The sequence below is a fragment of the Asparagus officinalis genome, chromosome 7 (assembly GCF_001876935.1).
Source record: "Asparagus officinalis chromosome 7, Aspof.V1, whole genome shotgun sequence".
Lineage (NCBI taxonomy): Eukaryota > Viridiplantae > Streptophyta > Magnoliopsida > Asparagales > Asparagaceae > Asparagus > Asparagus officinalis.
In genome coordinates, this window is record NC_033800.1 from 79,947,215 (window position 1) to 79,961,326 (window position 14,112).

The following is a 14,112-nucleotide window of genomic DNA, read 5'->3' on the forward strand; positions in this document are numbered from 1 at the left end:
AGAGACTCTATGGTGGATACCATGAGTAGACAAGAAACTTGACACATTTCGAATTTCACCACCCCAATCAGTTTGAAGACATTTGATATAGGACCCAAATTGTGTTTGAACCATTGCCCAAAACTGTTGGAAAACATTGAACACTTGAGATTTGTGACTCAAAAAGTAGATCCATATAATATTGGTAGCACCATTGATAAAAAACATAAAATACCGATTTCCATTTAAGGATAACACAAGAGCAGGACCCCAAACATCAGAGTAGATTAATTCAAATGGTTTATCAGACCTAACATGAGAACTAGGAAGATGAAAACGATGACTCTTGCCTAACTGACAGGCATCACAGACACTTGGAAATTTATTGGAGCTGACAGGAAGTTGAAACTGAGACACTAGACGATGAAGGATGTGTTCATGAGGATGATCCAGACGACGATGCCAACCAAGTAGGGAGGTGCGGGAGCCGAAGTGGATGGAGGGTGGAGGTTGGTGTGGTCGTGGCTGATGGAGGTGGTAGAGGCCGTGATCAACGGTTCCGTGGAGGATCGTGTTGCCCTGCAAATTCTTGACAACACAATGATCAGGATAGAAAATCATATAGGTGTTGTTATCTCGATTTAGTTTTGAGACGCTGAGTAGGTTTTTGGTGAGATCATGCACAATAAGAATATTCTTTAAATTGACAGACATAGATTTTGTAGGCAAAATAGTAGAGCCAGAATGAGAAATAAGTAATTGATTACCATTACCAATAGGGAGTTTGTCGTCCCCGCGATACTCGTCTGAAATAGTCAGTCGGTTGAGGTCATTAGAGACATGATCTGTAGCGCCCGTGTCAAAGTACCAAGCGGGGTCCGTAATAGAGGACGGGGAAGCAAGTGTTCAGAGTGCTCAGCCTAACGGTCAGATGAGCGATGGTTGTTTCTTGGAGGTGGCGGACGCATAGGAAAATCAGTGTGGTTGTTGTAATTGTAGCAATTAATCGCCATGTGCCCCATCTTGTTACAGATTTGGCATTGAATGTGCCTGCGTGTGGTACCATCTGGGCGACGGCTGCCATCCGAAACACCAGAGGAAGGCAGAGCAGAGGATCGTCCACGGCTGTAGCGGGAGGAAGATCCGCCACACGAATTGGTGTAGGTTGCGTTGGCCAATGGAGCAATGACCGAGCTAGTAGTTGGAGGCGGTAGCGAATTAGATGGTGGCTGATGATGTCGATTCTCCTGCTCAATCCTTTCTTCTTCTTGTAGCAGTAGACCAAGTAAATCATCAACATTAGTCTCTTCAGGTCGCATCATGAAGGAGGTAATAAAGGAGCCATACAAACTATCAAGTCCGTTCAAGATATAGCTAATGAGATCTTCATTTGAGATACGTTGAAGATTCTCATCAAGTATATCAGCAATTGTATGTTTCTTTTCGAAGTACTCCATGATGGATAAGGAGCCCTTCGAGAGAGATTAAAGTTGGTTTTTGAGAGCCATTCAGCAGGCCCAAGACTGAGCCTGAAACGTTCGATCGATGGTAGTCCAGGCTTGACGGGCGGTGGTAGCGCGAACGACGGTGGCGAGTGCACGCTCAGAAAGAGTTGAGCGAAGCCAGAGGAGTACAAAGCAGTCACAACGACGCCAAGTGATGTACTCTGGATTCGACTCGGGAGGAGTCGTAACCCGTAATGTCAGCGGCTTGAGATTTGTACTGAGGAGGCGAGTCATCAGTCAGGATGTGAGTCTCCAACTCAAAGGCTTGAAGCGTCGGGAGAATAGTATTGCGCCATAAAGAGAAGTTCGTCCGATCGAGCTTGACATTGATTGATGGAATCTGGAAGTTCAGTGGGGATGAGGAGTTGGCAGCGACAAGGAGTTGGCCGGTGAGATCGGTGGTGGTGCTGGTGTTGTTGGCCATAAAGTCGGAGGCGATAGGGCTGTTGTGTGCGTGAGGCAGGATTGAAAAAAAGAATTGAACCTAAGGCTCTGATACCATATAATGAAGGAGATTAAATGAATTGTTAATTTTCTCATTCACAATAGGAGCGTATAAATAGAGCACAAGGGATTACATCGGATCCTAAATCATTGCTAATTACAATCCTCTAATTAATGATAATTATAAATAAGGAAGGTCAATGCTATCAGATCCTAAATCAATGCTATCATATCCTAAATCAATGCTATCAGTTTGACCCTATGATTACGCTAATAAGAATATTGGTATTAATATAGATGAAATCAATCTCAGGAAGGCAGATGAAAACTGCTTCGATGATCAGATCATCTACGTAAGTTCACAAGAAAGTGTTGGGCGTTCGAGGTTGACTACTATGCATTGCTCAAGAGAGTGATTTATGGATAGTGGATCTCAATAAAAGACTTAAATGTTAGAACATTGTTTGGGGTGTAATGTTGTTCGTGCAGTATGTCTTATTTGATAAATAACAAACTCTGATATGCGAAGGACATGTTTCTCAAGTACGGGATGCTCAACTGCAAGTCAATCTCAACACTGATGGAGACAAATCTGAGACTGTGGCACATGAATGAAAAGATTTGGAAGATCCAATTATGTATCGACAACTAGTTGAAAGCTTGATCTATCTAATGATGATAAGACCAAATATTTTATTTGTGGTTGGTGTGATGAGCCGATACATGCAGAAGCCAAAAAAGCCTTATTTAGAAGCAATCCGAAGGATCCTAAGGTACATCAAGGGTACACTTAACTATGGTCTCATGTATAAGAAAGGAGAAGAATGTGAGATCTATGGCTATTGTGATGTTGACTATGCTGGAGATCATGACACTCGAAGATCTACTACCGGATACATGTTTAGTCTCGGTTCAGCGGCTATATCTTGGTGTTGTGAAAGACAAACCATGGTGTCACTGTCAACTACAGATGCGGAGTACAGATCAGCAGCGATGGTAGCTTAGGAAAGCACGTGGCTTTTTCAGTTAATGAGAGATTTACATCAGTCCACAGACTACTCAGTAGCTTTATATTGTGATAATTAGTCTGCAATACGATTAGCAGATAATCCAGTTTTTTATGCTAGGACAAAGCACATCGAAGTACATCATCACTTTCTTCAAGAGAAAGTTCTTCAGGAGGAGATCGTAATGAAGCCAATTGGGACAAACAAACAAATAGCTGACATATTCACCAAAGCACTAAATACTTTAAAGTCTATAGAATTTCGAAGTCAGCTTGGACTCGTGGATAGAGAAGTCGCTGCTGAAGGGGAGTGTTAGAAAAAGCAGCAACTCCTTCAATTAGGCACCGCCCCATCTTTTATGTCGCTTTCGAGTTAGGCAAAAGTTGAAACGAAGAGTTCAGCCTAACTTCCATAATGTTCACCTACCACAATTTGCACTATAAATAAACGCCCAAGCGTTCAGTGAATTGCATCCCAAGCCACTGAGAAAGAATAAAAAGGAAGAGTGAAGAGCTTGTGATCCAGAGAGGGGAAAATAAAGAGTAGTGTGGTGAGATCCCAATAGCAGAGAGAGAAGGAGAAAGATAGAGAGAGAGAGAAAGAGAGTATTTGTATTTGATAGTATAATATGTTTGTACTACTACAGAAATAGTAACAATATATTTCTTAGTGTCCACCGTTCCTCTCAACTCAACATTAGATGTACTTAAAATCTGAAGTTCCTGTCATATAGTTAACATTTAATGTATCTTGTATGGATTAATACAACCGTCTTCTCACTTGCAAGTTGTTTCAATAAGAACCGTATTCATGGCCAACCTTCTACCTAATTCTTATTAGCAGTTTAGATGAATGTAACCCTAATATATAATTAACATTTATTTTGTAAACTCTTAAAAAGTGACCTTGTTACCCCCTTTCATATAGTATTATTAGCCAAATGCAATAACTTCAACTCTCTGCAAGGAAAACTTAGTTAACAGAGAACCACATTGAGGCACTAAAACTTTTTTAACAGCACATAGAAAGTTTACAAAGCCAATGAAAGCCAAAACAAGAAACAACTCACTTAAAACCCAAAATCCCAACTTTCACCCTCCAAGCAAACTTAAGGGAAAGAAAGTTTCCAAAAGACAACGAGAAAGCTTCAATGTCATCAATCTCTTCTTCGTTAATGGTATCTAAGATCTTCAGAGCCCTGCTCTTCACAATTCCCCCCAGCATTTTTTGTGGAGCAACTTCAGTCGCATACAACTGAGCCATTTTACAATATACTATACAAGAGGAACGAGAAGAAGAAGAAGAAAGATGAGAGAGATTTTTTTCCCCCCTACCTATTTGATGATGATGAGGAATGCAACATTGTGAAGAGAATTTATAGGCAGCATGGGAGAAGTTTTATCAGATTCGTGAGTGAAGTGTTGACACACGTTTCATTTTCGAGAGGAGATGCTCTCTAACTAATGTTGTACTGCTGTTGGCCAAGTGTTCGATGGTGAAGGCAAACTGAGAAGAAGACAAGTCAGATTTGAGGTTAGAGTAGCCACCCATGAGCTACGAATAGCGACTCTTTCAAATTTTCATGACTGATATTTATACATATTTATCTTACGGACTGAGACAAATAATTTGCTTGATTTTTTGAGTGCTCTCCAATTGGAAAGAGCCATTCAACATCTATAAGCAGACTACTGCACAACAATGACTTGTGCCTCTCAGGTAAAATGCTTGTAGCTCTCGCTGTAACAGGGAGGCGGACACCTGTCGAAAGAAAGTTGCCCCTGATGTCATAAGGCAACTATTAATACGAAAATTGTAAAAGCCGAAACTTGGTGATTCCTTTGCCCAAGAAAGCAATAACCAACACTGCCCAGCACAATATATCATAGACAAAAGGAATCCAGAGCTAAAAATAAGTCTCATCGTCTCCAAATCATCAAACGTACAGCTAGTGCAGCAAGCTTTGTTTCCGAAAAAGCAAAGATACTCATCGTCAATAAAGCCAGCATTTTACACAATACCAATAGCATTAAGCCTAGCATTGTATAGGCCAATGTCTACAATTTTATCCAAGTACACAGCAAGGCATCCAGTACGCAAAGCAGTATCAGTATCGGTACTTGGTGGAGTAATCTTTGGGAGCAATAACAAGACCACGTCCTTTCCTTGCACCTCTAAACACGGTCTCAACTATGTCGATGAACTCCTGCTTGTCCTTCATGGCCCAGTTGATCTTGTTGTTGTTCCCAGTTCCAAGATCGATCATGATATGTTTGTTGCGGAAAAAGAACATGACTGTCGATGGATCGTAAAGCTCGTACATGGTGTTGAAGTCTGGTACCTCTGTGATATCAACCAAGTATATCACTGCAAAGTTCTTTATAGTCTCGGCAACCGAAGACAGCACTTCATCCATCTGTAAGATTAACAAAGGAAATCAGTCAGACTGAATCTAACACATATTTTTCCCCCATAAACATCTACTTTGACGTAAAATTTTATTCATGTAAGAAGAACAATGATTACATCTCTTGTATAGTTGTATCTCAGACCGTATTTGGCAATACTAGGTTATAATCCACTGATAGATTATAACCCAAGTGGTCTAAAATTTTAGGTGTTTGGTAAAGATGATGGCTTATAATCCATATGCTTCTCGATATAATTACCAAAAAAATCCTTAAAAGTTGGAGGAGAGTGAAGGGGGAAATAGGAATGTGAAAATTAATGCGCATTTTTGCCTTTTTCTAAGTCGAACATGTGGATTATAATCCACCAAAAAAGTAACCTAGGCATCCTAGGTTGTCTTTTTGGGTTGATTATAATCCAAAATAATCCACTCAAAATGTGGTGACCAAAAATGCAAAAGTGGATTAAAATCCAAAAAAGTGGATTATAATTCACTTTGAACAAGTTGCCAAACAAGCCCTTACTGGCTTGGTATTGTGATTTGGATAGTGTCTTCTTGTAGCTGGAAGTAAGATGTTAAAAGTCAGATCATGAACTAAAATGTCGCTATAACCATAGTTGCGTAATTCCCTGTACCGCCTGCCCCGCCCCGCCTGAACCGTCGTACAGTTCATACGAACCAATTTCCGGACATTTGCAAACTGATTCTCTTTGATACACAAATTGGTTTCCCAAAATAAGCATATTGTTTGCAAGTATGCGGAGTGCAAAGTCCCTTTTAAGTGTACACGCACAAAATGCAATGCAATGTGCACAATCGAGTAAAGAAAGCACACAATGGAATATATGAGTCAATGACTTTACTAAACTAAATACCTATGTCAACAAAATGTGAAATGAAACATTTCCCAACATGAACCGTGTGAAAAGAAAAACAAGTAAAAATAACAATATCCATAAAAGAGAAGCACTTAAGTATTTTGTATGAAAAACTAAAATGCATAATTACATTTCTAACTTCTAGTTTTCTTCTGTACACTTCAGAAAAAGATAAACGCATCCAAAAAAAAATTATGTCTCACTGACCGAACTTACGTACCGAAGCAAGCTACCCCCATCGAATCCAAATTTTCTAGATGGCGAACTGCGTACCCGAATTTGTACCACGACCCGCTACGTATCATGTAGAGAGTAACTATGGCCATAACCCTTTACCGAGTCAGGGATAAATATAAAATAGGCAAATATAAATATTTGGAGAGTGCAACATTTGCACATAGTAGTCGTTTGAGGTGTGTAATTCAGTGAAAAGGCAAGGTGCTTCATCAGACACTAGCTAAGGGAGGGGATATATCCAGTTCTTTTATTGTGAAAGTCATAGTTGATATATTCTATAATATAAGTGTCCAAATTCTCTATTGCAAATGTATCTAGTGAGGCATGCTGGAAAATGACTCAGATGTGCAAGTTAATGGAGAATGGAATAAAAGAGTAGAAATTTTTGCAAATTCTAAGAGATGAGAGTAGAAAATAGGGAATTACACCATCAAATATACAAGAGGAAATCACACCCTAACAGAACAGAATCACATAGTAATAAACGAACGAAATTGACCACGCGCATTGTTTGGCATTAGTGTGGAAATATCAAAAGTATAAACAGTTTAAGAAAATTGGTTAAAATTGCTTTGTATATCTAACACTCACCACTTAGAACACACTGCAATTCTCGTATTATATTATCATTGACATATTATTAACAAGGAATTGCATTTTTGTGACTTTTGCAATATATGTGAAAATCTCGCTGGAATTTGTTTTCCTTATATGTTTTTAATCTAATGATGTTCATCGTACTTTGTGGAATTTTGTATGATCAAATCTTATTTTATATTTACATGAAAGGGACTTATTGGTTTTCACTTTTTTTGTTAAATCGTGAATATACTTATATTATTGGCCAAATCATGCAATACTATGTATTTTTCATATTTATTATTTTGAAAATAATAAAACTGGGAGAAATAATTGAAATAGAATCGAGAGAATGACAGAACTGAAATAGGGTGAGTGAATTTTGAGAGAAATTTGAAAGTTTTTGTGTTTGAATGACAAGCTTGGTTTTAGGGGGAGCTTAGTGACAAAACCTTCTCATACATACACTCATGTTTCATGTATGCTTAACGGCTTTGTTTTACACTCTTTAATATTATTTGTGGTTTTATGAAATTTATGAAATTGAGGTGGTTTTATTCGAATTTCACACTTCATGAACTTTGATTTTAATTTCACAGTTTGTTACTANTGTTGGATGTTGATCACAAAATCAACTCGATTTGCTTAATAACAAACATTCGTATGTATTGGTGATGTTTCAAGATGAAATGTGCAGGTTATACAAAGTGATGTAAGACAACAAGTTAATCACAGTAATTCCTAAAAACATATCAAAAAGTAAAATCAAGTTGAGCATATGGGAGTGTCCGCCTCTCTATTACAAATATGCAAAAACAAACAAAACTCAATTTAGAGGTGTATAACTCAAGATACGAGTGTTTTAGCGAGACAAGTCAAAATAGTCAGTAGCAAAATAAACGTCTGGCATCCCAATGCAGACGCCTGAAAACATGCACACAAAGGTTGAAACTTGCAAGAGCTATAACTTTTTAACTTGGTTGTCGGAATCACTATTATAATATGTTTTCGAAAAGCTCTTGACGTGCTCTATAAGATGAAACTGACATTCAGAAGTTGATTTGAACATCAGACATCTAAAATCAATCAAACAGAAAATAGATTCTCGAAAAAAGTAATAGAGACATCTAGCCCATACTATAAGATGTTTAGACCAAGAGCAGACGTCGGGCCCACAACACAGAACGTCTAGTCGACACGTTTTGACTGAATCATTTGATTTTCTGAGTTCTAATCTATGTTGTCCATTTGTAAATCTGAATAAGGACTCCAAGGGCTATTTTCCTGATCATATTAGAAGTTCAATTGCAGGGATTATATATTGAGAATGAAAGAGAAAAAGGAATAACGGTTTGGAGACTAGAGAAGCTAGGGTTTTTCCTTGGAGGATTATTGGATCTTCTCTTCTTTGATCTCTTGGTGATTTGAAGATGACATCTTGCTACAACTTAAGAGAGGATTTTGGCAGCGACATTGACATCATCTATTGAAGATCAACTCAATTGTTTAGGAACATATTCTCATCTTTAACTCTTTTCAATTTGATTTGTAAATCCGTGGATCAAGGGTGAATTGATCTGGTTGGAATTCTCATTTTTGAGGATAGATTGAGTGTCTAAGGCATCTGAGAGTTGTATTGGCTTTACACCTTGTTAAGATCTGATATGATTGAGTATAAGAGCTTTGACGAACTTAGGAGTTTGGTACTTTCTCATGTAGCGGTTCGATTTCACTGGAGTGAAGTCTATGGATATAGGCATCGTGCTAAACCATGTAAAATTATGTGATTGCATTTGATTGCTTGCTTAGCTATTAACTCCGCTTATTTAGTTGCAAAACTTTTTAAAAATAACCTTGTTTTTTACGCAACTTTATCCCCCTACCTAAAATAGTCTAACTAGATTCCAACAATCAGAGAAATATGAATCATAAATGAGGTAGACATTGAAGGGGTGTATGAGAAATAGGGTAGAATATGAAAGGTTTTCATCATGAACAAACAAGCTGACCTATATATGTATCCCTCTTCTATTGAAAGTTATAACATGCAAATTTTTAGTTGAATGTGAACCAAAAAATTATCTTTTGGAAAGTGAATTCTCATTTGTTGTTCTTTCTTCTTAGGTGGATTCCTTTGAGAGAGGAACTTATTTTTGCATTGCTTGTGTTTTTTTTGTCGTCTCCAAGTTCTGGAGTAACTTATCCTAGCTCCATAAGAAATACCAAATCCAACCAACATTAAAAAAATGCAACAAAAAAGAAGAAGAAGAAACACAAAAGAAACAAATTAGAAAGCAATCTTTTGTTCAGCGTTGAAACCTCCACCCCCAAATCCTCATTCACCCTTTGTAGGGCTGAAACATGAGAGAGATGGAGAATGAAAAGATACCAACCCACAAAAAACAAAAACTTCATTGTTGCCAATGCCTTAAATAGACCTATAAATTTTAAACCAAACAAAAGGCATGAGAGAGGAACTTATTTTTGCACTGCTTGTGTTTTTTTACTCGTCTCCAAGATCTAGCTATTAACTCCGCTTATTTAGTTGCAAAACTTTTTAAAAATAACATTTTTTTTGACGCAACTTTATCCCACTTCCTACAATAGTCTAACTAGATCCCAACACTCAGAGAAATATGAATCATAAATGAAGTAGACATTGAAGGGGTGTATGGGAAATAGGGTAGAATACGAAAGGTTTTCATCATGAACAAACAAGCTGACCTATATATGTATCCCTCTTCTATTGAAAGTTATAACATACAAATTTTTAGTTGAATGTGAACCAAAAAATTATCTTTCGGAAGGTGAATTCTCATTTGTTGTTCTTTCTTCTTAGGTGGATTTCTTTGAGAGAGGAACTTATTTTTGCACTGCTTGTGTTTTTTTACTCGTCTCCAAGTTCTGGAGTAACTTATCATAGCTCCATAAGAAATACCAAATCCAACCAACATTAAAAAAATGCAACAAAAAAGAAGAAAATACACAAAAGAAACAAATTAGAAAGCAATCTTTTGTTCAATGTTGAAACCTCCACTCCCAAATCCTCATTCACCCTTTGTATGGCTGAAACATGAGAGAGATGAAGAATGAAAAGATATCAACCCACGAAAAACAAAAATTCATTGCTGTCAATGCCTTAAATAGACCTACAAAATTTAAACCAAACAAAAGGCCTGAGAGCGGAAAAATCCACTTAAGAGTACCTAGATGAAAAAGGTGTATCTAATGCTAACTATTACAAAGTGGAGTTCAAGTTTTATTTGAATTTCATTACTTCAGATTAGATATGTGATATTAGATGGTTGATTAATGCTTTAAGTTTCCATCGCTACTAACTATATTTTATTCTGAACTCCTAAATTAAATTTTACAAACAAAAACTACAGGTGCAACATTTCTTCAAGGTAACTAGGTGGGGCCTAAGTTGCATGGAAACGGACACGGGTACTGGTACCCTATGAAGCATGGACACGCATAACATGAAGCCGTGTCGTGTCCGTGTGGGACACACGTGTCGAACACACGTATCCTATGTATTTTTTAGGATTTGCCTCGTGTCGACGTGTCGGATGGCCGTGTCGGATCCGTGTCCGTGCTACATAGCTGGTACCACGACAAAATTGTAAAATATAAGGTACGGGGACACGGCTATATATATATATATATATATATTGAATTAATAATGTACATGAGATATAATTTTCCCGCTTCATGTGTCATTAGAATTAAAATTCCGATTACATTTTTGAGTTTCTTTTATCATATTGATTATTGTGAATTGTAAATTACTAGACATCTAAACGATCCATTAACTATATAGTTTTGAACTTAGGTATGGACTGAAACGAACCCAACCCGTATCTCATTAGTTTCAAAAAACGGATGTGAAGTATAAGCTCTACATCTAGGAAGTCTTTGACAAGTGTTTTAAATTAACACATATATCGTATAATTGAGTACATGTTGTAATAAATGCATGCATATATTCAAGAAGTGTCCATGAAGTTTGGGTACGGGAAAGTGTCGGGTACGTGTCCGGTACGGGTACGACTTCATTATAGAAGTACCCGGGTAACATAGGGTGGGGCAGTAAAATGCCCAATTGCTCCAAGGAAGACAAAATACTTTTTTTTTTGAATCGATCCTTGTGATTTACAATTCCTTTGGGGAAAGATCTCTAAAGCTCTTTACATATCCATTCATTCCTTATCTTCTCCATAGACATCCACTATTCAGGGGAACATTTTCCTCTAAAAATATCTACTCCTTTTGCACAATTTTTACATACTTAATATTAAGATAAATGACTTGAGCTTAAAGAGAAAGGTACAAGACTTGAAATGTGATTCCAATCTCAATTCAGGAAAAAAATCCTTGACTATATGTACTTGTCTAGCAGAAATATCCTCAAAACTCATGCAATATCCATCAAATCTATAATTAGATACTTCAACAGAAAACAGTGGCTTAGTTAGAACAGCTAGTTTTCTTCATTCCCTCATGTAGCTTAGGAGACTCTCTTAAGGACATAGATCAATAGGATCATGGAACATGACCCAAACTGAGAGAACAAGCTCAGTTCTGAATATGTTAAATATGTACCCTTTGTTACATTCCATCCTTCACGCCTAAGTCAAACATAGTTCCATGATGTTTTGCCCCTTTGATCATAGTCATCAGCATCCTTCTAAGTTTAGACTTACAGCAGACTTTGGCTTCCATATAAGACATCAGCCAACATATCCGACATGTCATTTATAGGGCTTTTGGTTTTACATGTCATTTATCGTTTTTGGTAAATTATCCTTGATATATTGGGATTTGCTTGAATTATTGGATTTTTCCAGTTCTACATATATTTTGGTGTAAAATAATTGGTAAAAAAAAGGATGTCATAACAGATTTTGGACTAACAACTGTTTTGAACGTTTGGTTTGGACCGGATTTAGGACTTGACCGAACCCGCTATATATAAATCTCAAGTTAGGAGAAGTGGAATTCATACAAATGATAAAAATCCAAGTTTTCAAACTATAATGCAACTGCATAATGATAATAACAGGATGCTAAACGCCATGTAGATTTAGAACCCTAGCTACCCATTTGTAGTTTCCCCGGAGAAAACTATTGTTTAAGGCCCAAAACATCGCTCTTAATCACCATTCCAGTGTTCTCACAAAATTCAAACGGACATTTTTGAAACCAGAGAAAACTTCTAGTTTCTACCTATGTAGCACGGACACGGATCCGACACGGCCATCCGACACGCCGACACGAGGCAAATCCTAAAAAGATCCGACACGGCCATCCGACACGCCGACACGAGGCAAATCCTAAAAAATACATAGGATACGTGTGTTTGACACGGCAAATCCTAAAAAATACATAGGATACGTGTGTTTGACACGTGTGTCCGACACGGACACGACACGACACAGCTTCATGTTATGCGTGTCCGTGCTTCATAGGTTTCTACCTTACCTCTTGCGATGGGAAGAAACTCCAAAGAGAAACTTGAACAACTACTATTAATTCGCAGGCTCTCGCTATATGTCCATCAGCAAAACTGAGACGAAGACCAATTGAACATGATGCAAATCGAACCCCTTTTAATTATAGGAGTTAATCTAAATTATCAGCTAACACCCTTCCATCCCTTAAATATCTCATTCTTCCAAGTCCAAGCCAAATAAAGAAGCACAGCATAAAGCTTCATTAGATCTTCACGACATAAGTCATAATTGCTTTCACTAGTGAAACCTAGAATTATGTGCATTAAAACTAAGAAAAGAAACCCACAATCCACAATCCAGAGACTAACTGCAAGCCTGAAATCCGATCCATAAACCCTAATTAATCAACACATGAGAGTCATTCCAACAGTAATAATCTCTACAAACGCCCCCAAATCTGACGTACAACACCTATGTGACATGAAGCCTGAGAAAAAAAATCCTCAAAAAAATCAAATTGCGTTCACTGATAGTGAAAATCCTAGAATAGAATGGCAATAAAATAACAACAGGAACATACTATAACCCAAATGTAAGCTGAAATCCCATTCAGAAAACTCTAATAACTAATCGATCTACAAAATTCATCAAATAACGAAATCCCTAATGAACTTATGTACCAAAAAGAAAAGGGGGAACAGATGAAGAAAAAAAACCCCATAAATTAGGGTTCAGATGGATTTTTGGGGTAAGAAAAGTTAGGGTTTTGAAAGAGAACGGATATGGGCTACCTGCATGCAAGTCTCGTCCCAGTCGTGGCCAAAGCGGATGACGACGAGGCGCTCCTCCTCGGCCAGGATCGCCTGATCCACCGCCCATCCTGAGTGTAGATGCGGCAACAAATACGACATCTCTCTCTCTCTCTTTTCTATCTCCTCCCTCTCCTTGATGCCTTTTTAAAGGGACCGGGCCAGCCCAATGACTAGCTACTCATTTTGCTTTGACGTGATGAGTTCCTCTAGGGCTTGTTTGGATTGAGGGGAACAAGGGAGAAGGGAACCATTCATTTTGTTTGGGAATACTTGAGGTGAAGTTATTCATTTAGTTTTTCTTAGTTCACCTCTTAATAGTATAAAATTTAGAATAAATTTTTTAAACAGACCCATTTCAATTTTTAATTTTTAAAACCGACTCTTTTTTTTTATTTACCAAAACCGACCCGATTTTATGATTAGCAGATTAATCACCTTCCTAAATAGTCGGGGTTGGCAACCCCGACTATTTAGGACGGTGTTAAACCCTAATTAGAAGCATTAAACCCTAAAAATTAATGTCCTAAATAGTCGGGGTTGCCAACCCCGACTATTTAGGAAGGTGATTAGTCTGCTAATCACAAAATCGGGTCGGTTTTGGTAAATAAAAAAAAGAGTCGGTTTTGAAAATAAAAAGTTGGAATGGGTCTGTTTAAAAAATTTGTTCATAAAATTTATTACCCCAAATTGGGGTGTAATTGGGGTGTAATCAAGGGGAAGGGAACTCCCTTCACTTTCCTTCTCTTCTCTCACCTAGCTTCCCTTAACTTCCATTGACCCCATTAAAATCCAAACAAGCCCCTAA

The 14,112-nt window shown here is 37.7% G+C and overlaps 1 protein-coding gene across 1 annotated transcript; it reads right to left on the reverse strand.

Annotated features, from left to right (window-relative positions):
- Nucleotides 4,793-13,530, reverse strand: LOC109849659 (thioredoxin-like protein YLS8). The gene is made up of 2 exons (XM_020419517.1): nt 13,287-13,530; nt 4,793-5,351 (listed from the first exon to the last, which is right to left on the reverse strand). Exons 1-2 carry the CDS (start codon nt 13,404-13,406, stop codon nt 5,043-5,045), a joined length of 429 nt encoding a protein of 142 aa, XP_020275106.1. The 5' UTR covers nt 13,407-13,530; the 3' UTR covers nt 4,793-5,042.

Excerpts from the sequence above, each read along its gene's own strand:
- LOC109849659 (XM_020419517.1), bottom strand. The coding sequence starts at position 13,406 with ATGTCGTATTTGTTGCCGCATCTACACTCAGGATGGGCGGTGGATCAG. Across the intron at positions 5,352-13,286 it reads GGGACGAGACTTGCATGCAG|ATGGATGAAGTGCTGTCTTC; the intron begins GTAGCCCATATC and ends TTAATCTTACAG.